The 24,755-nt window shown below is 42.8% G+C and overlaps 1 protein-coding gene and 1 long non-coding RNA gene across 2 annotated transcripts in view; one reads left to right on the forward strand and one right to left on the reverse strand.

Annotated features, from left to right (window-relative positions):
• The window catches only part of LOC128704331 (uncharacterized), a 54,989-nt gene extending 46,239 nt beyond the window's left edge, over nt 1-8,750 (reverse strand). Inside the window, exon 1 of the long non-coding RNA XR_008409442.2 lies at nt 8,561-8,750. This is a non-coding gene — a long non-coding RNA (uncharacterized lncRNA). The remainder of the gene's footprint in view (nt 1-8,560) is intronic.
• Nucleotides 8,074-24,755, forward strand: part of Amun (protein amun) — a 28,672-nt gene continuing 11,990 nt past the window's right edge. Inside the window, exons 1-2 of the mRNA XM_053799487.2 lie at nt 8,074-8,514; nt 22,472-22,568. Coding sequence (XP_053655462.1) covers nt 8,357-8,514; nt 22,472-22,568 — 255 coding nt within the window. The 5' untranslated portion in view covers nt 8,074-8,356. The remainder of the gene's footprint in view (nt 8,515-22,471; nt 22,569-24,755) is intronic.

Consider the following 24,755-nt stretch of genomic DNA (forward strand, 5'->3'; position numbering starts at 1 on the left):
TCCTAACACCTGGTACATTTATTTATCACGAAGTAAATAGATACCCAAGCGTTAAATATATCCACAACAGCAGGTATGGACTCCAGTGAAAATAAGCCATATTCCTTGGCATTTTGAGAAAGGCTTGTCCGAGATTAACTCTGTAATATATTGGTCAAACCAGCCGCTTTCTACTTACTAGATCTCAAGAACACATGCTCGCCCTGCTGACACTAACATTATCTTCTGTCATATTAGACACCACAGCCATCCCATAAGCTTGTCCTTAGCTAAAATTATCTATTAATCTTCTAACCTTCATAAAAAACATATAAATGTATTTAAATGGCTATAAACTCGAGTAGAGACAGGGAGTGAGAATGGAGGGAGTGATCTACGTGGACCGTAGCTCTTAATTCCTGTTATCTAGATTCCTCCACTAGCATCAGAACACCAGTACTGGAGGAACAACCAATATACAACTCGTAATGATACATTCAAATTGGATAAATTTAGATTTAGAAAGAATAATTGAAAGCGGTTTGTTTTTGTAATAAGCCGAAAATAAAAGAGGCAAACTTCCACGTTGGCATCAATGAAGTTAATATTTTATGTAGCTTTAAAGAGAGAGAGAGAGAGAGAGAGAGAGAGATCAGATATAACTAGACACTGAAATGACATTTTGGCGAGAATGTAATATATTTTTAGCCTGGTATCTGAACCAAGTGACGTTGCACTTGCAACGTTCTGATTTGAGTGTTTCGAAAGGAACGTTCTGATGTGAATGTTTAGTCCATGAACGTTCTGATGTGAATGTTTAGTCCATGAACGTTCTGATGTGAATGTTTAGTCCATGAACGTTCTGATGTGAATGTTTAGTCCATGAACGTTCTGATGTGAATGTTTACTCCATGAACGTTCTTATGTGAATGTTTATTTCAACGTTCTTAATGAGTGGTCTTCCTCACAGGACACACTGTCACCACCAACATGAACATGGCAGTCCTTCCGACCAAAAATTATCGAGGGATAGCAGAGTAGAACAGTGGTTCAATTTAATATCTTTCTTATACACCCTGTACCCATCCTGTGGGCGGTAGTTGCAAAAATTACAGAGGCACATAATGGGTCCAGAGATTGGACTGCAAAGTTCTGACGGCTAACAAGTTACAATGATATAAACATGTATATAGTTCATTACCACTGTAAGTTGTTTAGCTGTCAGAACTTTGCTGCTCAGTCCTTGTATCCATTATGTGGCTCTGTAATCTTTTGACTACCACCCACTGGTTACCATGTAGCAGCTGTGATACTGTCAGGGAGACCAGACCAGACCAGACCTTCACATAAGAACATAAGAAAGAAGGAACACTGCAACAGGCCTACTGGCCCATGCGAGACAGGTCCAAGTCTCCTACCGGCTTAAGCCAATGCTCCAACCTAGTCAGGGCAGGCCACATTCACTTAAGGAAGAAACATGACAAATGACCTAGTAGCACAAGCTAATCAGGTCCAACTCACACCCACCCACACCCACTAATGTATTTATCTAACCTATTTTTAAAACTACACAACGTTTTAGCCTCAATAACTGTACTTGGGAGTTTGTTCCACTCATCCACAACTCTATTACCAAACCAGTGCTTTCCTATATCCTTCCTGAATCTGATTTTTTCCAACTTAAAACCATTGCTACGAATCCTGTCTAGGCTAGATATTTTCAGCACACTGTTTACATCCCTTTATTTATTCCTGTCTTCCATTTATACACCTCAATCATATCCCCCCTAATTCTACGCCTTTCTAGAGAGTGCAGATTCAGGGACCTCAGTCTATCCTCATAGGGAAGGTTTCTGATACACGGGGTCAACTTTGTCATCCTCCTTTGTATGTTTTCCAGAGCATTTATATCCATTCTGTAATACGGTGACCAAAACTGTGCAGCATAATCTAAATGAGGTCTAACCAAGGATATATAGAGTTGAAGAACAACCTGAGGACTCCTATTATTTATGCTTCTTGATATGAAGCCAAGGATTCTGTTAGCTTTATTGCGAACACTTATGCACTGTTGTCTTGGTTTCAGATTACTGCTAACCAGGACTCCTAAATCTTTTTCGCAATCTGTAATATTAAGAGCGACATTATTTAGTTTACATGTGGTATGGTTATTTTCCTGTCCAACATTTAGAACTTTGCATTTGTCTATATTAAACTGCATCTGCCACTTCTCCGACCACTGCATCAGTCTATTCAAATCTTCCTGGAGTGCTCTAATGTCCTCGTCAGAATGAATTCGACGGCCTATTTTGGTGTCATCGGCAAACTTGCTTATGTCGCTCTTTATGCCCTCATCAATGTCGTTTATGTAGATTGTGAACAACAGAGGGCCCAACGCTGACCCCTGTGGAACACCGCTCTTGACGCTTCCCCACTCTGATTTCTCCCCATTTATGCAAACTCTCTGCTGCCTATTTGTCAACCATGCCTCTATCCAGGAAAAAATTTCTGCTCCTATTCCATGTGCCTTAATTTTCCTCAATAATCTCTGCTGTGGGAGCCTGTCAAAAGCCTTACTGAAGTCCATATACACAATATCATATTCATTACCATGATCTACCTCCTCAAATACCTTAGTGAAAAAAGTTAATAAATTCGTATGGCAGGAACGCCCTTTTGTAAAACCATGCTGAGATTCGTTGATTAATTTGTGCTTTTTCAAGGTGGCTACGAACTGCCTCGGCAATTATTGATTCCATAAATTTTCCCACTATGGAGGTTAGGCTTATTGGTCTATAGTTCGAAGCTAAGGACCTGTCACCTGCTTTGAAAACAGGTATCACATTTGCCATTTTCCACTTATCTGGCACCATGCCAGTCTGTAGTGATATTTTGAAAAGATTAGCTAGAGGTTTGCTAAGCTCCTCTTTACATTCCTTTAGAACCCTTGCATACAGTTCATCAGGGCTTTAAGGAACACAAATACGCCTACAGGGTGGGTAACACCAACGAGGTATCTTATCATGGACTGAGAGAGGGTACATCTGTTACGTAGTATATACTATCATACAACGTAAAATCTTAGACTGGGAGAGAGAGAGAGAGCACATCTGTTACATAGTACATATGTTCCTACCCTGTAAAATCTTGGACTGGGGGAGAGCACAAGTTAAAACACCATAATGAGAGCACCGGGCGCAGAAGTTTAGAAGCAGCCAGTCTACCTCATCAACCAACATTGTCCACATTAACCCTCACTGATACAATAAACACCTTGTGTTGTCACCTTGGCCTCGCTCCCTAGTTATTAATAACTGACCTCACCTTTGACCTGTCTTTCTCTGATCTCAGAGTGCTCCTATGACTTACATGATAGTTTGTTTGTTTTATATAGTATGTTAGGGTATTGTAAATACCCTAGCTAATTTTGTTCATTAACAGTGATATAATAAATTTTATTTTTGGATCAAAACTAACTTAGGAACCTCATCTAACCTCCCTAAAACTAAAAATTTTGAGTCAGTGGTATTGTAAGTCAGTGGTATTGTAAGTCAGTGGTATTGTAAGTCAGTGGTATCGTAAGTCAGTGGTATTGTAAGTCAGTGGTATTGTAAGTCAGTGGTATTGTAAGTCAGTGGTATTGTAAGTCAGTGGTGTCGTAAGTCAGTGGTATTGTAAGTCAGTGGTATTGTAAGTCAGTGGTATCGTAAGTCAGTGGTATTGTAAGTCAGTGGTATCGTAAATCAGTGGTATTGTAAGTCAGTGGTATCGTAAGTCAGTGGTATTGTAAGTCAGTGGTATCGTAAATCAGTGGTATTGTAAGTCAGTGGTATTGTAAGTCAGTGGTATTGTAAGGCAGTGGTATTGTAAGTCAGTGGTATTGTAAGTCAGTGATATTGTAAGTCAGTGGTATTGTAAGTCAGTGGTATTGTAAGTCTGGTATCGTAAGTCAGTGGTATTGTAAGTCAGTGGTATCGTAAGTCAGTGGTATCGTAAGTCAGTGGTATTGTAAGTCAGTGGTATTGTAAGTCAGTGGTATTGTAAGACAGTGATATCGTAAGTCAGTGGTATTGTAAGTCAGTGGTATCGTAAGTCAGTGGTATCGTAAGTCAGTGGTATCGTAAGTCAGTGGTATTGTAAGTCAGTGGTATTGTAAGTCAGTGGTATTGTAAGTCAGTGGTATCGTAAGTCAGTGGTATCGTAAGTCAGTGGTATCGTAAGTCAGTGGTATTGTAAGTCAGTGGTATCGTAAGTCAGTGGTATTGTAAGTCAGTGGTATTGTAAGTCAGTGGTATCGTAAGTCAGTGGTATTGTAAGTCTGGTATCGTAAGTCAGTGGTATTGTAAGTCAGTGGTATCGTAAGTCAGTGGTATTGTAAGTCTGGTATTGTAAGTCAGTGGTATTGTAAGTCTGGTATCGTAAGTCAGTGGTATTGTAAGTCTGGTATCGTAAGTCAGTGGTATTGTAAGTCAGTGGTATCGTAAGTCAGTGGTATTGTAAGTCTGGTATCGTAAGTCAGTGGTATTGTAAGTCTGGTATTGTAAGTCAGTGGTATCGTAAGTCAGTGGTATCGTAAGTCAGTGGTATCGTAAGTCTGGTATTGTAAGTCAGTGGTATTGTAAGTCAGTGGTATCGTAAGTCAGTGGTATTGTAAGTCTGGTATCGTAAGTCAGTGGTATTGTAAGTCTGGTATTGTAAGTCAGTGGTATTGTAAGTCAGTGGTATCGTAAGTCAGTGGTATTGTAAGTCTGGTATTGTAAGTCAGTGGTATTGTAAGTCAGTGGTATTGTAAGTCAGTGGTATCGTAAGTCAGTGGTATCGTAAGTCAGTGGTATCGTAAGTCAGTGGTATCGTAAGTCAGTGGTATCGTAAGTCAGTGGTATCGTAAGTCAGTGGGTGTGCAACAACAGCCCACCAGGAACAACATAGGCCATTAATCACATTAAATTATTACATATGATCTACATTATCCACCAAGGACCACTACAATATAAATGCTATTACTTACCACCGGAAACATGCTAGTTGTTAGGCCTATACGATTCTGTCACACTTTATATTCCCCATACAAATAAATTAAAAAATATATATCCATAAAAATAGTAAAATCAGTTGAAAAGTCTGATGAACTTAATTTAAAGTTAATACTACTGAAATAACTTTAGATTATGTCCGCTACACTCGGGGGGATCATTTTAGGGGGATCAACGCCCCAGCGGCCCGGTCCCAGACCAGGTCTTGCGATGAAGCAAGACAAAATACACCAGGTTGTTGCTGCTGGTCACAAGCAACCTGACTAGGTTGGGTGCATTGGCTTAAGCCGGTAGGAGACTTGGACCTGCCTCGCATGGGCCAGTAGGCCTGCTGCAGTGTTCCTTCGTTCTTATGTTCTTATGTTCTTAAGAACCAGAGCCCGGCTGGTAGGGGGGAAAAAATGTGGTTATTTTCTTATTTTCTTTTGACTTTGGAGAAAAATATTTGGATTGTTTTCTTATATAAGTGTATTGAGTTGGTTGTACACATAAGTGTCAGAGGCCGGCGAGAAATAAGTAGGAAAAAGTGTACAAATTGTGGTGTACAACACTTTAGGATGATCACACAATGTGATTTAAACCACAGCAAGTGATTCTTGTGATTGTGAAAATGACGAGAGAGAAATTGTTTAAATATTCACGGGGAAGCGCCAAATCCGTTAGGTTCATGCAGCACCTGAGAAATTAGGAACAGGAGGGAATCAAGTTTGATCCAGGAGAGTGGATGACGCAATTCCCTGGATCATGAGCAGTTCATTGGTGTCAGGGCATCGCCCTCGGAGGGAGGGAGGGAGAGACCTAGCTAAGAGGGAGAGTTAGGTAGTGATGAAGAGGGAGAGGTAGTGATGAAGAGGGAGAGTTAGGTAGTGATGAAGAGGGAGAGTTAGGTAGTGATGAAGAGGGAGAGCTAGGTAGTGATGAAGAGGGAGAGTTAGGTAGTGATGAAGAGGGAGAGTTAGGTAGTGATGAAGAGGGAGAGTTAGGTAGTGATGAAGAGGGAGAGTTAGGTAGTGATGAAGAGGGAGAGTTAGGTAGTGATGAAGAGGGAGAGTTAGGTAGTGATGAAGAGGGAGAGTTAGGTAGTGATGAAGAGGGAGAGTTAGGTAGTGATGAAGAGGGAGAGTTAGGTAGTGATGAAGAGGGAGAGTTAGGTAGTGATGAAGAGGGAGAGTTAGGTAGTGATGAAGAGGGAGAGTTAGGTAGTGATGAAGAGGGAGAGTTAGGTAGTGATGAAGAGGGAGAGCTAGGTAGTGATGAAGAGGGAGAGAGAGAGCTAGGTAGGAACGGAGAAGTAAAGCCCTAGGGATAGATAGACAGGGAGAGTTGATTGAGAGCTAGAGATGGATGGAGAGGGACTGAGAGCTAGGGATGGATGGAGAGGGACTGAGAGCTAGGGATGGATGGAGAGGGACTGAGAGCTAGGGATGGATGGAGAGGGACTGAGAGCTAGGGATGGATGGAGAGGGACTGAGAGCTAGGGATGGATGGAGAGGGACTGAGAGCTAGGGATGGATGGAGAGGGACTGAGAGCTAGGGATGGATGGAGAGGGACTGAGAGCTAGGGATGGATGGAGAGGGACTGAGAGCTAGGGATGGATGGAGAGGGACTGAGAGCTAGGGATGGATGGAGAGGGACTGAGAGCTAGGGATGGATGGAGAGGGACTGAGAGCTAGGGATGGATGGAGAGGGACTGAGAGCTAGGGATGGATGGAGAGGGACTGAGAGCTAGGGATGGATGGAGAGGGACTGAGAGCTAGAGATGGATGGAGAGGGACTGAGAGCTAGGGATGGATGGAGAGGGACTGAGAGCTAGGGATGGATGGAGAGGGACTGAGAGCTAGGGATGGATGGAGAGGAACTGAGAGCTAGGGATGGATGGAGAGGGGCTGAGAGCTAGGGATGGATGGAGAGGGACTGAGAGCTAGGGATGGATGGAGAGGGACTGAGAGCTAGGGATGGATGGAGAGGGACTGAGAGCTAGGGGTGGATGGAGAGGGACTGAGAGCTAGGGATGGATGGAGAGGGACTGAGCGCTATGGATGGATGGAGAGGGACTGAGAGCTAGGGATGGATGGAGAGGGACTGAGAGCTAGGGATGGATGGAGAGGGACTGAGAGCTAGGGATGGATGGAGAGGGACTGAGAGCTAGGGATGGATGGAGAGGGACTGAGAGCTAGGGATGGATGGAGAGGGACTGAGAGCTAGGGATGGATGGAGATGGACTGAGAGCTAGGGATGGATGGAGAGGGACTGAGAGCTAGGGATGGATGGAGAGGGACTGAGAGCTAGGGATGGATGGAGAGGGACTGAGAGCTAGGGATGGATGGAGAGGGACTGAGAGCTAGGGATGGATGGAGAGGGACTGAGAGCTAGGGATGGATGGAGAGGGACTGAGAGCTAGGGATGGATGGACCGTCGAAGGAGAGAGTTAGATTGAGAGCTTGTGAAGGAGGGGTAGAGGGAGAGAGCCAGGGAAGGACGGAAGGAGGGAGGGAGAGAGGTAGGGAGGGAGTGGTGTAGAGAGCCGAGGCGGCAGCCGGTCCCCCCACACCTCTGCCAAACGTTATAACTGGCACACATGTCCCCTTCTCTGTCCTCCAAGAAGAAACGTTTTCCTTGCTTGCTGGGGGGCGCGGGAGTGGCGTGGCGGCCGCTTGACCACCAACACGCATCCATTACCCTCTAAACACATGTTCCACTCTTGCCAATAAAGTTTTAGGCTTCCTTTGTTCTGTGTGAGTGATTCCCGAGTGAGGGTGTGGGGCGGCCGCCATGCTCGCTGCTTCACCGTGTTACTGAGGCTGCCACCCGCTACCTGTGTTCATATGGTGCTCATAATACAACGTTAGCAGTGTCATTGTGCAATATATCAGTAGCATCACATGCACGTTGAGCCGCCCTGCAGCACAGGCAAAAATTTACCACAGATGTGCCTGAGCCTGGCCTGGCCCGACCACCCAATTGGTCAGATGATAGAACGGTCAGACTCTGATTGGTGCAGCCAGAGAGAGGACGCGTTCTGATTGGCTGGAAAGTGAACCGGGGTGAGGTGTGGACCAATCAGATCCTCGGCGTCCCCAGTATACATTGTTACCAGCACTGAGCGAGAAAATAAGGCATCTTAACCTCACTTTCTCCCACCTTATCGAGTCATTTGGAAATTCTAAGCATTTGGGCCTGGAGTAGGTAGAGGCTAGAAGCGGCGGGGATAGCTGCGGCAGAGCGGGCGAGGCTGGAAGGTGCGGTAAATAAGGTTGTGTTGAGAGGTGTATTGCGGGAGAGTGGTGGCAGCGGTGTGGTGGCCGCAGCCTGACGTGAGCTCCGCTGTTGTTGAGTCTCCACCATGGCCGCCGCCGCCGCTATGAAAGACCCCAGGACTTTCTTTACACAGGCCTCCTCGGCTCAGTTCGAATATGTGTATAACCTGTACGAGGAGGCGGTCAAGCTGAAGGCCGAGCAGAAGAACAAGAAGCCCGAGGAGTTCCTCAAGCTGGACAAATGGTAAGCCGGGAGAGAAAATAAGCTTTAGCGTGTCATTGAACCTTACTTTGTGTGTGCTGGCCGCCTCTTGCCCCTCTCTCACACTCAAACCTCCAACTTTTTGTATTTCCCGCCCGCTGGAGGTGTGTGCGGGCGTGTGTGTGGTGGTGTGGAGGTGGTGCGAGTGTGGGACCGCCCGCACGCCCACGCCCGCTGCTCCAGATGTGGCAACGCCGCGCACCCCGTCACCCTTTAGACATATTTCTGAGTATTTGTGACAAGTTTGTGAGTGTTTGTGTGAGGGTGAGCACGTGTGTGAGTGCACGTGTGTGGGTGCACGTGGCAAGGCGCGGGCGTGAGTGTGGGCGTGGGGGTAGGGGTGTGAGGGAGGCCAGCACGCGGCACGCGGCCCCCCAGTCTCACTCATGCTGCTGCTGTGATGATGCTGTCTTGTGCTGTGATGCTGTCTTGTGTAGTGATGCTGCTGTCTTGTGTAGTGATGCTGTCTTGTGTAGTGATGCTGTGATGCTGTCTTGTGTAGTGATGCTGTGATGGTGCTGTCTTGTGTAGTGATGCTGTGATGGTGCTGTCTTGTGTAGTGATGCTGCTGTCTTGTGTAGTGATGCTGTGATGCTGTCTTGTGCTGTGATGCTATGATGCTGTCTTGTGTAGTGATGCTGTCTTGTGTAGTGATGCTGTGATGATGCTGTCTTGTGTAGTGATGCTGTGATGATGCTGTCTTGTGAAGTGATGATGCTGTCTTGTGTAGTGATGCTGTGATGATGCTGTCTTGTGTAGTGATGCTGTGATGATGCTGTCTTGTGTAGTGATGCTGTGATGATGCTGTCTTGTGTAGTGATGCTGTGATGATGCTGTCTTGTGAAGTGATGATGCTGTCTCGTGTAGTGATGCTGTGATGATGCTGTCTTGTGAAGTGATGATGCTGTCTTGTGTAGTGATGCTGTGATGATGCTGTCTTGTGAAGTGATGCTGTCTTGTGTAGTGATGCTGTGATGATGCTGTCTTGTGTAGTGATGATGCTGTCTTGTGTAGTGATGCTGTGGTGATACTGTCTTGTGTAGTGATGATGCTGTCTTGTGCTGTGATGCTGCTGTCTTGTGAAGTGATGATGCTGTCGTGTGTAGTGATGCTGTGATGATGCTGTCTTGTGTAGTGATGTGATGCTGTCTTGTGTAGTGATGCTGTGATGATGCTGTCTTATGTAGTGATGCTGTCTTGTGTAGTGATGCTGTCTTGTGTAGTGATGCTGTGATGCTGTCTTGTGTAGTGATGCTGTGATGCTGTCTTGTGTAGTGATGCTGTGATGATGCTGTCTTGTGTAGTGATGCTGTGATGGTGTCTTGTGTAGTGATGATGCTGTCTTGTGTAGTGATGCTGTGGTGTCTTGTGTAGTGATGCTGTGATGATGCTGTCTTGTGTAGTGATGCTGTGATGCTGTCTTGTGTAGTGATGCTGTGATGATGCTGTCTTGTGTAGTGATGCTGTGATGCTGTCTTGTGTAGTGATGCTGTCTTGTGTAGTGATGCTGTGATGATGCTGTCTTGTGTAGTGATCCTGTCTTGTGTAGTGATCCTGTGATGCTGTCTTGTGTAGTGATGCTGTCTTGTGTAGTGATGCTGAGGTGCTGTCTTGTGTAGTGATGCTGTGATGCTGTCTTGTGTAGTGATGCTGTGATGATGCTGTCTTGTGTAGTGATGCTGTGATGCTGTCTTGTGTAGTGATGCTGTCTTGTGTAGTGATGCTGTCTTGTGTAGTGATGCTGTCTCGTGTAGTGATTCTGTGATGATGCTGTCTTGTGTAGTGATGCTGTGATGATGCTGTCTTGTGTAGTGATGATGCTGTTAGGTAAGACACATATGCAACAGTTAGGTATCTTTATTTTAGTGATGATGCTGTCTTGTGTAGTGATGCTGTGATGATGCTGTCTTGTGTAGTGATGTGATGCTGTCTTGTGTAGTGATGCTGTGATGATGCTGTCTTGTGTAGTGATGCTGTGATGCTGCTGTCTTGTGTAGTGATGCTGTGATGATGCTGTCTTGTGTAGTGATGCTGTCTTGTGTAGTGATGCTGTGATGATGCTGTCTTGTGTAGTGATGCTGTCTTGTGTAGTGATGCTGTGATGCTGTCTTGTGTAGTGATGATGCTGTCTTGTGTAGTGATGCTGTGATGCTGTCTTGTGTAGTGATGCTGTGATGATGCTGTCTTGTGTAGTGATGCTGTGATGCTGTCTTGTGTAGTGATGCTGTGATGCTGTCTTGTGTAGTGATCCTGTGATGCTGTCTTGTGTAGTGATGCTGTGATGCTGCTGTCTTGTGTAGTGATGCTGTGATGATGCTGTCTTGTGTAGTGATGCTGTGATGCTGCTGTCTTGTGTAGTGATGCTGTGATGATGCTGTCTTGTGTAGTGATGCTGTGATGCTGTCTTGTGTAGTGATGCTGTGATGCTGTCTTGTGTAGTGATGCTGTGATGCTGTCTTGTGTAGTGATCCTGTGATGATGCGGTCTTGTGTAGTGATGCTGTGATGCTGTCTTGTGTAGTGATCCTGTGATGCTGTCTTGTGTAGTGATGCTGCTGTCTTGTGTAGTGATGCTGTGATGATGCTGTCTTGTGTAGTGATGCTGTGATGCTGTCTTGTGTAGTGATGCTGTGATGCTGTCTTGTGTAGTGATGCTGTGATGCTGTCTTGTGTAGTGATGCTGTGATGCTGTCTTGTGTAGTGATGCTGTCTTGTGTAGTGATGCTGTCTTGTGTAGTGATGCTGTCTCGTGTAGTGATGCTGTCTCGTGTAGTGATTCTGTGATGATGCTGTCTTGTGTAGTGATGCTGTGATGATGCTGTCTTGTGTAGTGATGCTGTCTTGTGTAGTGATGCTGTTAGGTAAGACACATATGCAACAGTTAGGTATCTATTTTAGTGATGATGCTGTCTTGTGTAGTGATGCTGTGATGATGCTGTCTTGTGTAGTGATGCTGTGATGCTGTCTTGTGTAGTGATGCTGTGATGATGCTGTCTTGTGTAGTGATGCTGTGATGATGCTGTCTTGTGTAGTGATGCTGTGATGCTGTCTTGTGTAGTGATGCTGTGATGCTGTCTTGTGTAGTGCTGTGATGCTGTCTTGTGTAGTGATGCTGTGATGCTGTCTTGTGTAGTGATGCTGTGATGCTGTCTTGTGTAGTGATGCTGTGATGCTGTCTTGTGTAGTGATGCTGTGATGATGCTGTCCTGTGTAGTGCTGTGATGATGCTGTCTTATGTAGTGATGCTGTGATGATGCTGTCTTGTGTAGTGATGCTGTCTTGTGTAGTGATGCTGTCTTGTATAGTTAGTGATGCTGTGATGATGCTCTCTTGTATAGTTAGTGATGCTGTTTTGTATAGTGATGCTGTGATGTTGTTTTGTATAGTTAGTGATGCTGTCTTGTATAGTTAGTGATGCTGTGATGATGCTCTCTTGTATAGTTAGTGATGCTGTTTTGTATAGTGATGCTGTGTTTTGTTTAGTGTTGCTGTCTTGTATAGTTAGTGATGCTGTGATGATGCTGTTTTGTATAGTTAGTGATGCTGTATTGTATAGTTAGTGATGCTGTCTTGTATAGTTAGTGATGCTGTGATGCTGTCTTGTGTAGTTAGTGATGCTGTCTTGTGTAGTAAGTGATGCTCTGATGATGCTGTCTTGTATAGTGATGCTGTCTTGTATAGTTAATGATGCTGTCTTGTATAGTTAGTGATGCTGTCTTATGTAGTTAGTAATGCTATGATGATGCTGTCTTGTATAGTTAGTGATGGTCTTGTATAGTTAGTGATGCTGTCTTGTGTAGTTAGTGATGCTATGGTGATGTCTTGTGTAGTTAGTGATACTGTCTTGTATAGTTAGTGATGCTGTCTTGTGTAGTTAGTGATGCTATGATGATGTTGTCTTGTATAGTTAGTGATGCTGTCTTGTGTAGTTAGTGATGCTATGATGATGTTGTCTTGTATAGTTAGTGATGCTGTCTAGTATAGTTAGTGATGCTGTCTTGTGTAGTTAGTGATGCTATGATGATGTTGTCTTGTATAGTTAGTGATGCTGTCTAGTATAGTTAGTGATGCTGTCTTGTGTAGTTAGTGATGCTATGATGATGCTGTCTTGTATAGTTAGTGATGCTGTCTTGTGTAGTTAGTGTGCTGTGATGATGCTGTCTTGTATAGTTAGTGATGCTGTGATGATGCTGTCTTGTAATGTTAGTGATGCTGTCTTATATAGTTGGTAATGCTGTGATGATGCTGTCTTGTATAGTTAGTGATGCTGTGATGATGCTGTCTTTTATAGTTAGTGATGCTGTGATGCTGTCTTGTATAGTTAGTGCTGTGATGATGCTGCTGTCTTGTAGTTAGTGCTGCTGTGATGATGCTGTCTTGTGTAGTTAGTGCTGTGATGCTGTCTTGTGTGGTGGTGCTGCTGCTGTAATGATGCTATCTTGTGTAGTTAGTGCTGTGTTGTGATGCTGCATTGTGTAGTAGTGCTGCTGCTGTGATGCTGTCTTGTGTAGTAGTGCTGCTGCTGTGATGCTGCCCTGTGTAGTTAGTGTGCTGTGCTGTGATGCTGTCTTGTGTAGTTAGTGCTATGATGCTGCTGCCTTGTGTAGTTAGTGTTGTGCTGTGATGCTGTCTTGTGTAGTTAGTCTGCTGTTCTGTGATGCTGTTTTGTGTAGTTAGTGTGCTGTTCTGTGATGCTATCTTGTGTAGTTAGTGTGCTGTTCTGTGATGATGCTGTCTTGTGTAGTTAGTGTGCTGTTCTGTGATGATGCTATCTTGTGTAGTTAGTGTGTTGTGATGTTGCTGTTTCTGTGGTGTTTAGTGTGCTGTGATAATGCTCTTTTGTGTTGTTAGTGTTCTGTGTTGTGTAATGGTGTGATGCTGCTGTGTTGTGTAGTACTGTGATGCGTAGTGGGCTGTGATGATGATGTCTTTTGTAGTGTGCTGTGATACTGCAGTATGTGTAGTGTGCTGTGATACTGCAGTATGTGTAGTGTGCTGTGATACTGCAGTATGTGTAGTGTGCTGTGATACTGCAGTATGTGTAGTGTGCTGTGATACTGCAGTATGTGTAGTGTGCTGTGATACTGCAGTATGTGTAGTGTGCTGTGATACTGCAGTATGTGTAGTGTGCTGTGATACTGCAGTATGTGTAGTGTGCTGTGATACTGCAATATGTGTAGTGTGCTGTGATACTGCAGTATGTGTAGTATGCTGTGATGCTGCAGTATGTGTAGTGTGCTGTGATGCTGCAGTATGTGTAGTGTGCTGTGATGCTGCAGTATGTGTAGTGTGCTGTGATGCTGCTGCTGTTGTGCAGTGGTGCTTCTGTGTTGTGTATTGTGTTACGTGCTGTGTTATGTAGTGTGCCGTAATGCTGTTTTGTTGTGCAATGTTGTGTATGCTGAGTTGTGTAATTCTGTGATGCTGTTGTGCTGTGATGTTTCTCTGCTGTGTTGTGTAGTGTTCTGTGGTGCTTCCTTGTGTAACGTGCTGTTATGTTATGATGCTGTGTTGTGTAGCGTGTTTGATGCCTCTGTTCTGTAGTGTGTAGTGCGCTGTGATGCTGCTATGCTGTTGTGTGGTGTACTGTGATGCTGTATGTACTGCTACTGCACGATACTGTTGTACTGGTGCTACTTGATGCTTTTGTGCTGGTGCTGTTGTATTGGTGCTGCCTGATGCTGTTGTATTGGTGCTGCCTGTTGCTGTTGTACTGATGCTGCCTGTTGCTGTTGTATTGGTGCTACCTGTTGCTTTTGTACATGGTGCTGCCTGATGCTGTTGTTGTACTGGTGCTGCATGATGCTGCTGTTGTACTGGTGCTGCCTAATACTGTTGTGCTGGTGCTGCATGATGCTGTTGTGCTGGTGCTGTACTTACGTGGTAGTGTTGTATTACTGCTGCGAAATATGGCGTTGCGCGATGCTGTGTTGTACTGATGCTGCATGATATGCACTGCATCATGTAATAGCATTGCATGATGCTGTGGCGACACCATGATGCTGTGATGGCCTTCACGATTCTATGGCGACGTTCCACGATGCTGTGGCTGCGTTCCACGGTGCTGTGGCGGCGTTCCACGGTGCTGTGGTGGCGTTCCACGGTGCTGTGGCGGCGTTCCACGGTGCTGTGGCTGCGTTCCACGGTGCTGTGGTGGTGTTCCACGGTGCTGTGGCGGCGTTCCACGGTGCTGTGGCGGCGTTCCACGGTGCTGTGGCGGCGTTCCACGGTGCTGTGGCGGCGTTCCACGGTGCTGTGGTGGCGTTCCACGGTGCTGTGGTGTTCCACGGTGCTGTGGCGGCGTTCCACGGTGCTGTGGCGGAGTTCCACGGTGCTGTGGCGGCGTTCCACGGTGCTGTGGTGGTGTTCCACGGTGCTGTGGTGGTGTTCCACGGTGCTGTGGTGGTGTTCCACGGTGCTGTGGCGGCGTTCCACGGTGCTGTGGCGGCGTTCCACGGTGCTGTGGCGGCGTTCCACGGTGCTGTGGCGGCGTTCCACGGTGCTGTGGTGGTGTTCCACGGTGCTGTGGCTGCGTTCCACGGTGCTGTGGTGGTGTTCCACGGTGCTGTGGCGGCGTTCCACGGTGCTGTGGCGGCGTTCCACGGTGCTGTGGTGGTCCACGATGCTGTGGCTGCGTTCCACGGTGCTGTGGCTGCGTTCCACGGTGCTGTGGCTGCGTTCCACGGTGCTGTGGCGGCGTTCCACGGTGCTGTGGCTGCGTTCCACGGTGCTGTGGTGGCGTTCCACGGTGCTGTGGTGGCGTTCCACGGTACTGTGGCAGTGTTCCATGATGCTGTGATGGTGCTCTACTATTCTGTGGCGACGCTCCACGATGTGAAGGTTCTGCACAATGCTGTGATGGTGCTGTACTGTGCTGTGGCGGTGCTCAATGATGTGACTGCTGCACGATGCTGTTGCAAGATTCTTTGATGGTGCTGAATGATGGAGAAGAGGTTACAAAACCAATAACTGATAAAAGACTATGGCAATGGAAGCCTTTAAGACAACGTTTTACTCGGCCTCTTAAGTTTTTTCAGTAATATTGTGGTAGTGCTGTGTTATGCTGTGATGGGGTACTAGTGCAGTATGATCCCATATTGGTGTTGCAAGATGCTGTGTCACTGACTTTTTTGTGGGTTATCCTAGGTAATTTACACTATGTATGATAATCGTACTTAATGTACATGTATACAAGTGCCTAAATAGATGCTCTCGTGCTGTACTTGTGTTGCATAATGTATTGGTCCTGTATGAGGCTCTTGTACTGCTGTTGTATGATGTTGATCTGTGGTGGTGCTACATGATGCCATGTATTACTGATGTTGCATAATGCTGTTTGAATAACAAGAAAGGAGCAACACTACAGCAAGCCTACTGGCCTATGCTGGGCAAATCTAACTCACTCCCACTCGCATCTAATTTTGTATCTCTCCAACCTATTATTAAATTTGTCAAAAAGTTTCCGCTTCAGTGACACGACTGGAGTTCTTTTTCCCACTCATCCAGAGATCTGTTGTTAAACTAGTGCCCTCCTATATTCTTTCTAAATCTAAATTTTTCCAAATTTGAATCCATTGTTTTGAGCCCTGCCATGGTTAGATATTTTCAGCACACGTTATTTATATCCCCTTCATTTATTTCTGCCTTCCATTTGCACATTTCAGTCATTTGTTCTCAGCAAATTCTGCTCTTTTATAGTGTGCAAATTCAGTGTCCTCAGTCAATCCTCGTAGGAAAGATTGCTGATACATGGCATCAACTAAATCATTTTCCGTTCATATACGTATGTCCATTCATTAATATGGAGACCAGAACTGTGCAGCATAATCTAAATGAAGACATACCAAGGATTTATAAAGCAGTGAAACCTGCGGACTTGTATTGATTGTTATTTGTGTTTCTTGATATGTACCGAAGAATTCTAATAGCTGTACTGCATGATGCTGTGTATTGTACTTGTGCTGCATGATGCTGTGTATTGTACTTGTGGTGCATGATGCTGTGTATTGTACTTCTGCTGCATGATGCTGTGTATTGTACTTGTGCTGCATGATGCTGTGTATTGTACTTGTGCTGCATGATGCTGTGTATTGTACTTGTGCTGCATGATGCTGTGTATTGTACTTGTGCTGCATGATGCTGTGTATTGTACTTGTGCTGCATGATGCTGTGTATTGTACTTGTGCTGCATGATGATGCGTATTGTACTTGTGCTGCATGATGCTGCATATTGTACTTGTGCTGCATGATGCTGTGTATTGTACTTGTGCTGCATGATGCTGTGTATTGTACTCGTGCTGCATGATGATGCATATTGTACTTGTGCTGCATGATGCTGCATATTGTACTTGTGCTGCATGATGCTGTGTATTGTACTTGTGCTGCATGATGCTGCATATTGTGCTTGTGCTGCATGATGCTGTGTATTGTACTTGTGCTGCATGATGCTGCATATTGTACTTGTGCTGCATGATGCTGTGTATTGTGCTGCATGATGCTGTGTATTGTACTTGTGCTGCATGATGCTGTGTATTGTACTTGTGGTGCATGATGCTGTGTATTGTTCTGGTTCTGCATGATGCTGTGTTATGCTGCACAATGCCATGTTTACTGGTGCTGCAGGCTTGTGTGTTGTGCTGGTGCTACATGATTGTGTTATATTTGTGCTGTTTGATACTGTACTGGTGCTGCATGATATGCATTTTACAAGTGTTGCGTGATGCTGTTCACTGCACTGATGCTGAGTGAAGGTGTGCACTCTGATAGTGCTGCCACTTCATGATGCTGCACTGGTGGTATTGAATGATGCTGCACTAATGGGACTGGATACTGCTGCTTTGGGGGTACTGCAAGATGCTGTTCTGATGGTACTGCATGATGCTGTTCTGATAGTACTGCTGCTGTCCTGGTGCTGCTACTGCACAATGGATCTTGAACTTTCTATCCAAGAGTAATAGTAAACAGTTAAATCATAAATCTAACTAATAACTGACATAGACGGAGATGTAAACCCAAGCAGCGTCTTTGCTGAGGATACTAGAATTTGCATGACAGTGCCATCCATTGAGGATACTAAATCTTCAAGCAGATATAAACCAAGTCTTCCAGTGGGCCACAGAAAACAATATGAAGCACATTGAGGACAAATTCCAGCTACTCTGTCTTGGAAAACGTGAGGAATTAAAATCTAGGACGGAGTAAAGGACAAACTGTAACTACACAGTAGAGCGAAAAACTAATGTGAATGACTTAGTAGTGATAATGTCAGGATATCTAAGTCACTTGTTCTGTCTCGGCTGGACAACTACTGCTGTGTACACTGACAACCCCTTTCAAAGCAGGCGAAATTACAGATCTGGAGAATGTACACAGAACCTTCACTGCATATGTTTGAAAGTACTCCTTAGAGCACAGGCAAGAAAGGCACATCATAATCTACACATGGAAAATCCTAGAGGGACTGGTTCTGAATCTGCACACAGAAATCACTCCCCATGAAAGCAAAAGAATCTGCAGATGGTGCAACAAACACCCCCCTCCCAATGAAAAAAGGGGTGCTGTGAGTACATTGAGAGAAAACATTGTCCCATCACACATCAGGGGGATTACAAATGGACCTCTGTCTTCAAGAGAAAGTTGGGCAGATACCAAAAGTCAGGTTAGGTTAGGTTGGATTGGACTGGGTCCTGGAGTCGATGACCCCCGGAACTCCCTCAGGTGCTGGTACTGCATAATGCTGTACTGGTGCTGCTGCATGATGTATTGGTGCTGCTTCACGATGATGTACTGGTGGTACTGTATGATGCTGTACTGGTGTTCCATGATGCTGTACTGGTGTTCCATGATGCTGTACTGGTGGTACTGCATGATTCTGTACTGGTGCTGTATGATGCTGTACTGGTGGTACTTCATGATTCTGTACTGGTACTGCATGATACTGTACTGGTGCTGCATGATACTGTACTGGTACTGCATGATGCTGTATTGGTGCTGCAGCTACATGATATATTGAAATCTGGATAAGAAGGTTGCATTGAATATATTCCACATTTGATTTGCATTAACTTAATTTTTTTTTTCACTTTTGCTTTTTGAAGTGGTTGGGAAATAGGGAACTTTTAGAATCTTCAGGTAAAGTGCTCTGTAATTTTTTTTAATTTTATTTGCAGTAAGTTTATATTTGAGTTGATTTAAGCACACATGATGTCACAGATAGCTTTTTGTTGTTTGTATATGTATGCATATTCCATTTTTTGTATAAAAATTTATTACATAGTACAGTAATTGTTCATGGACCAATGTCCTCAAACTTAGCAAAATGTACTGTAAAATATGTCAAAAAAAAGAGAGAGACAAAAGTCAAAGGATAGTCATGTGAAATTAAAGTAAGGAGGGAACCTAAGGTCATCTGAATGGTTTCTTCCAAATTGTGCCCTATGGCCTGGTAGGCAAACTCTCGCCTCACACAGTGCATCTGTGGTTCGATCCCTGGGAAGGGTAGAAACATTGGGCATGTTTCCTTATACTTGTTGTCTTCATTCATCTAACAAGCAAGTAGGTACCAGGGTGCTAGTCGACTGGTGTGGGTTGGATCCTGAGGAACAAGATTTAAGAACTCCAATGGAAAAAAGATAGTCCTTGATGATGCAATGACTTTCTTGGGTTATCCTGTGTGGCTAACCCTCCGAGGTTAAAAATCTGAATAAAATCTTATCTTGTGTATATAGGACAGCTGTTAATGTGGGGAAAAAAGACAGGTTTGCTTGCCTTAATAGGAACTTTGTAAACTGTTAGTCTTAATAATATATATATCATTGCAAATAAATATTGTGCCAGAGATGTGAATGCTGTAACATGATAATATTTTGACTGCAAATACTGGTACTTGAGATGTGATTTGTTGCAGTCATGTTATTATGATTTTTTGAGCCAAGTTTAAAACAATTATTTATGGAGATTGCTCTTTAATTATATTTTTACTGTTATGTTCTAAACTTCCTGATATATGTACAGGCTTTTTCTTTTTATCTGATTTCCTCTTATCACTAGTGACGTTTCCTGCTCCTGATAGTGGGGTCCACAAAAAAACTTAAACACATCTATTCAATCTTATTTGAAGATGGATTTGCTGATACACAGCAAAAATCTTTCACAATTGTTCTGATCTGTATGACTTCTGAAACTAAATGCTTCAGGTGTTGCCTCCAAATTTGAGATGAGCCTCACTAAAATAACCTAAACTATATGTCTGAAAAAATATGAATTGTTGCATCAAAACATGCATAAAATCCCATACAGACAGTCTGGGTACAATTACTAGAAAATTAGTTTTAGGTGTAATATACTGACCCCCAAACTTAGAAAGCGATAGAGGGAGACATCTTTGGGAGGCAGTTGTTAGAGCTTCTGTACACTATAATACAGTGGACCCCCGCTTAACGATCACCTCCCAATGCGACCACTTATGTAAGTGTATTTATGTAACTGCATTTGTACATGTATGTTTGGGGGTCTGAAATGGACTAATCTACTTCACAATATTCCTTATGGGAACAAATTCGGTCAGTACTGGCACCTGAACATACTTTTGGAATGAAAAAATATCGTTAACCGGAGGTCCACTGTATAGTACGTAATAGTAAGGGATTTTTGCATCAGGGCAGTAGGCCTGCTGCAGTGTAACCTCTATTATGTTCTTATTTGCTGTACAAGTTTTGGGTCGTTAACATGAGTTATACGACTTGAAATATTGTAATTGTGACTTGTTCCAAAGGTTCTTCTGTCTTTGTAGATTGTGACTTGCATATCTGGGACCTATTTTAAGGTTGTATATCTTAGCAGCCTGGCTAGGCTTCCTTGTTACCCACCTGGTCAACCAGGCTGTTTTTGCTAGTGGCCGGCAGACCAACTTAGCTGTCGCAATTTGGCTGATTGGGAATTTGCAGGAGATAGTGTTCAGCTTCGGCTTGAAAATTTTAACCTTCATTTTGGCAATATTTCTGATTCCTGCTGGTAACAAGTTTGAAATCTTGGGCTATGGATGTTGACAGTCTTTTGCTTTGATTATGTCAGTGCCAGAACAAGTGTAGAAGTCTTCAAGAGCTAACTAAACAAATAACCTCTGCCAAGTGCCAGATCACCTAAGTTGTGTGATGGATATGTGGGCCAGCAAGCTGCCAGCAGCAACAGCCTGATTAATCAGGCAAGCACCAGACAAGCCTGGCCCAGGGCTGGACTGGGAATAAAAAAAAAAAAACTCAAACCCTTTCAAAGATACATGTATATCAAAGGTATGCAGATTGGGGGACCAGACCCTCACATATTTTCCATGTACAGTACAGTACTGTATACCATATTGACTCTCTCTCCCATGTTCCAAGTGCTTGTGAGCATACCAAGAAGTATATTGGTTTTATTGATACTAAGTGGGTAGTAAATAATCTCCACATTTTCCAGCTCGTTATCTCGTGCCCTGAAAGGCAGTGTCAGCACAGAGTAATATTACCAATGAGAGAACCATTTAATTCTTTAAGTGCAGTAAGTAAGTACATTTAGGCACAGGTACACATAAATAAGTAAATTACTTAGGATAACCCATAAAAAGTCAAAGTGACTTGTTTCCATTGGCATTGCTTCTCTATATTTTTTTCAATATTCACACAGTCCACCCTGTCATTTTCCTTGCCTTTGCTAAATTCGATTTGTGTGCTCTAAATGACAGATCTAATATAATTATTCTTAAGTCTTTTATTTGTTCCCTATCTTCTATGAGATGGGCTGCCAGCTTTCTGTATACAATATGTTCAGTTTTTTTTTTTTTTTTTTCATTCTTCTCAGCAGTTGAAATTTGTCACCGTTGAACATCATGTTATTTTTACTGCACATTATTAAATTATCATTATTATTGTTGTTATTATTTTTTTATTTTGTTTTTATTTATTTTTTCAACAAACTGGCCATATTCCACCAAGGCAGGGTGACCTCAAAAGAAAAACAAAGTTTTTCTTTTTAAATTTGGTAATTTATACAGAAGAAAGGGTTACCAGTCCCTTACTCCCGGCATTTTAGTCTCCTCTTGTGACACATGGCTTACAGAGGAGGAATTCTTTTCCGCTTCCACATGGAAGTTTTTATTATTATTTATTAATACACGTATATTGTATTCTGAGCATCTCTGCAAAAACAGTGATTATGTGTGAGCGAGGTGAAAGTGTTGAATGATGAAAGTACAGTGGACCCCCAACTAACGATGAGCTCCCAACACGACCAATTATGCAAGTGTATTTTTGTAAGTGCTTTTGTAGGTGTATTTATGGGGGTCTGAAACGGACTAATCTAATTCACAATATTCCTTATGGGAACAAATTCGGTTTATAACGGCACCCGAACAGACTTCTGGATTGAAATAATATCGTTAGTCGGGGGTCCACTGTATTATCTTTTTTGAGATTTTCTTTCTTTTTGGGTTGCCCTTCGTCGGTGGGAGACGGCCGACTTGTTAAAAAAAAAATGTAAATTATTATTATTTTTATTATTATTATTATTAATGGGTTGGTAAACAGCAGTTTTAAATGCTGTAATATTTCCTTTACAAGTTAGTAGACCTGGTCGGAGACCAGGTTGTGAGGAAGATAATCCCTAGAACCTCAAACAGATAATAAGGAATAAATTAACTAACTTAAACTGTCCAAACAAATTTATGTTCACATGTGTAGTGCTCCAAAAGTAGATTTACGTTTTTTTACATATTTTCAAATATAACAAAAAAAAAGTAGATCAAAGTTTTTTACACGTTTTCAAATATAAATAAAAAAAAATATGTTTTTTTACATACTGTCAAATGTTGAAAAAAAGGGGATCTACGTTTGGACAGCTTAAGTGTTAAAGGTGGGACCCTAAAGTGTTATGATTCTGAACTAATTTTGAAATTGTCTCATCAGGTATCAAACAGAACTTCCAGTGAGGATAAAATCAAGAGGCAAGGATGCACACCTCACCCATGAAGAACTCTGCTTATGTATGAAATGGAAACTCTCGGTAAGTTTTGTTTTCTGCACCTCAGATAACCCAAGGTGTATCCTCTTTCCTCAAGTCCTCATTTTCACGTGTTTGATTTGTTAAGTCACACTCACTAAAGCAGAGTGACACTTTGAAGGAAAAAAATTATTCAATGTTTATTTCTGGATAGTCTTTTTAACGGAGCATAGATTTGTCAAATTGTGTATTTTTTGGATTTTTTTCTGTATTTTCATGCTAATGCTGTCTAGACCTGTAATTAAAAGTGCTCACACTGTTCAAATTTAAAAAAAAAAAGTTTCTTAGAAATAGTAGGGAATATTTCTTCTGAAGGTAATGATACCATAAATATAAATTTGATGGAAAAATTGTGGAATTACACAGGGGCAAAGTTGGTGGTCTGGGTGAAGTTTATGGAGTGACAATTTTGCCCACTTTGAGTCCTGTTTTAAGCCAATTCCATTGTTCATTTCTTAAATTCTTAGCTATTTCACTAGTATGATTTCTGTTGTATCGATTGAACACGAGGAACCACTAATGCAACTTGTCAGAACTAACCTATAAATTGCAGGGAAGTCAGTTATTTGGTAAATTTTACACAACATTCAGCAAAATTTGATTTAAAAATAGTCCAAAATAAATACTGTATGCATTCCAGCTACTAAGACAACCTATCCTCTATTAATCACATTCCCAGGCCTCTCCTAATGTTACACTTGTCCATTTTGAACCCATCATCTCACAAAGACTAGAAACTTGACCCTGTTTCTCTTAATTCATAAAATATAACCAAGAATTATTGATTTAAGGCTTCCCAACAATTGAAGAAAACCTATAGTAAAAATCCCTAAAACAGACTTGGGGTGGGATCTTACCCTTCCTCAGGAAAAATCAAATATTTCTGCTATTTTGAATCTTGGGTCAAGTTACTTCCTGTCCTGACACCAACTAAAATCATCTCTGGTTCAGTAGTATGTCTTCCATACTATCAATTGATATCAAGAAACAGGTAATAAAAACCATAAAAACTATCCTACAAGACACCTCAATAATTTGTTTGTCCACGTTTAGAAAAACAGTTAAATGTCAGCATTCTCCAGGTCTACAGTTTTGCCTTAAAGGAGCTGTTAGTGTAAATGAATACAGTGGACGATCACCTCCCAATGCGACCAATTATGTAAGTGTATTTATGTAAGTGCATTTGTACGTGTATGTTTGGGGGTCTGAAATGGACTAATCTACTTCACAATATTCCTTATGGGAACAAATTCGGTCAGTACTGGCACCTGAACATACTTCTGGAATGAAAAAATATCGTTAACCGGGGGTCCACTGTATTATAGTAAAGAGAATACAAGTGTCCTAAAGAATATTATCATTGGCTTGACATGTTTTGTTTTGAAGCAGAGATGTGATAACACATTTGTGTTCCTTTAATGTAAGGTCTGACACAGTTGCCCCTGGTCCTTTACATTGATCTTCTCTCTTGTAGTTTGATTGCTCTCATTGATGGAACATTCCAGGTTTAGCAGTAACTTGCTGGAAGGTGGTCATTTAGTTATGATTCTCTCTAATAAGATGTCAAAGTGAAATGTACTTTTTTTTTTTAATCCTTAAACGGTCCAAACAGATCGATGTTCAAATTCGTAGCTGCAAAAGTAGATCTACTTTTTTTTACATATTTTCAAATATAACAAAAAAAAAAAAAATGTAGAAAAAAGTTTTTTTACACGTTTTCAAATGTAAAACAAAAAAGATTACAATTTTTTACATACTTTCAGATGTTGATAAAAACGTATATATACGTTTGGACCATTTAAGGGTTAACATAATTGTTGTGATTTGAACAGATGATATGTTTTTCATCCTGTTACCTCTTGAGGGGAATTGTTTTCATCTGCATTTTAGTTTTTAACGATGACCTTTTAATATAGGTTTTCTCCAACCCTTTCGAGGACGACCCCTACCCCGCCTTCCTTCCCCTATAGATTTATATGCTTTCCATGTCATTCTACTGTGATCCATTCTCTCTAAATGACCAAACCACCTCAACAACCCCTCTTCTGCCCTCTGACTAATACTTTTATTAACTCCACACCTTCTCCTAATTTCCACACTCCGAATTTTTTGCATAATATTTACACCACACATTGCCCTTAGACAGGACATCTCCGCTGCCTCCAACCGTCTCCTTGCTGCTGCATTTAC

Source organism: Cherax quadricarinatus, chromosome 84 (assembly GCF_038502225.1).
Source record: "Cherax quadricarinatus isolate ZL_2023a chromosome 84, ASM3850222v1, whole genome shotgun sequence".
Lineage (NCBI taxonomy): Eukaryota > Metazoa > Arthropoda > Malacostraca > Decapoda > Parastacidae > Cherax > Cherax quadricarinatus.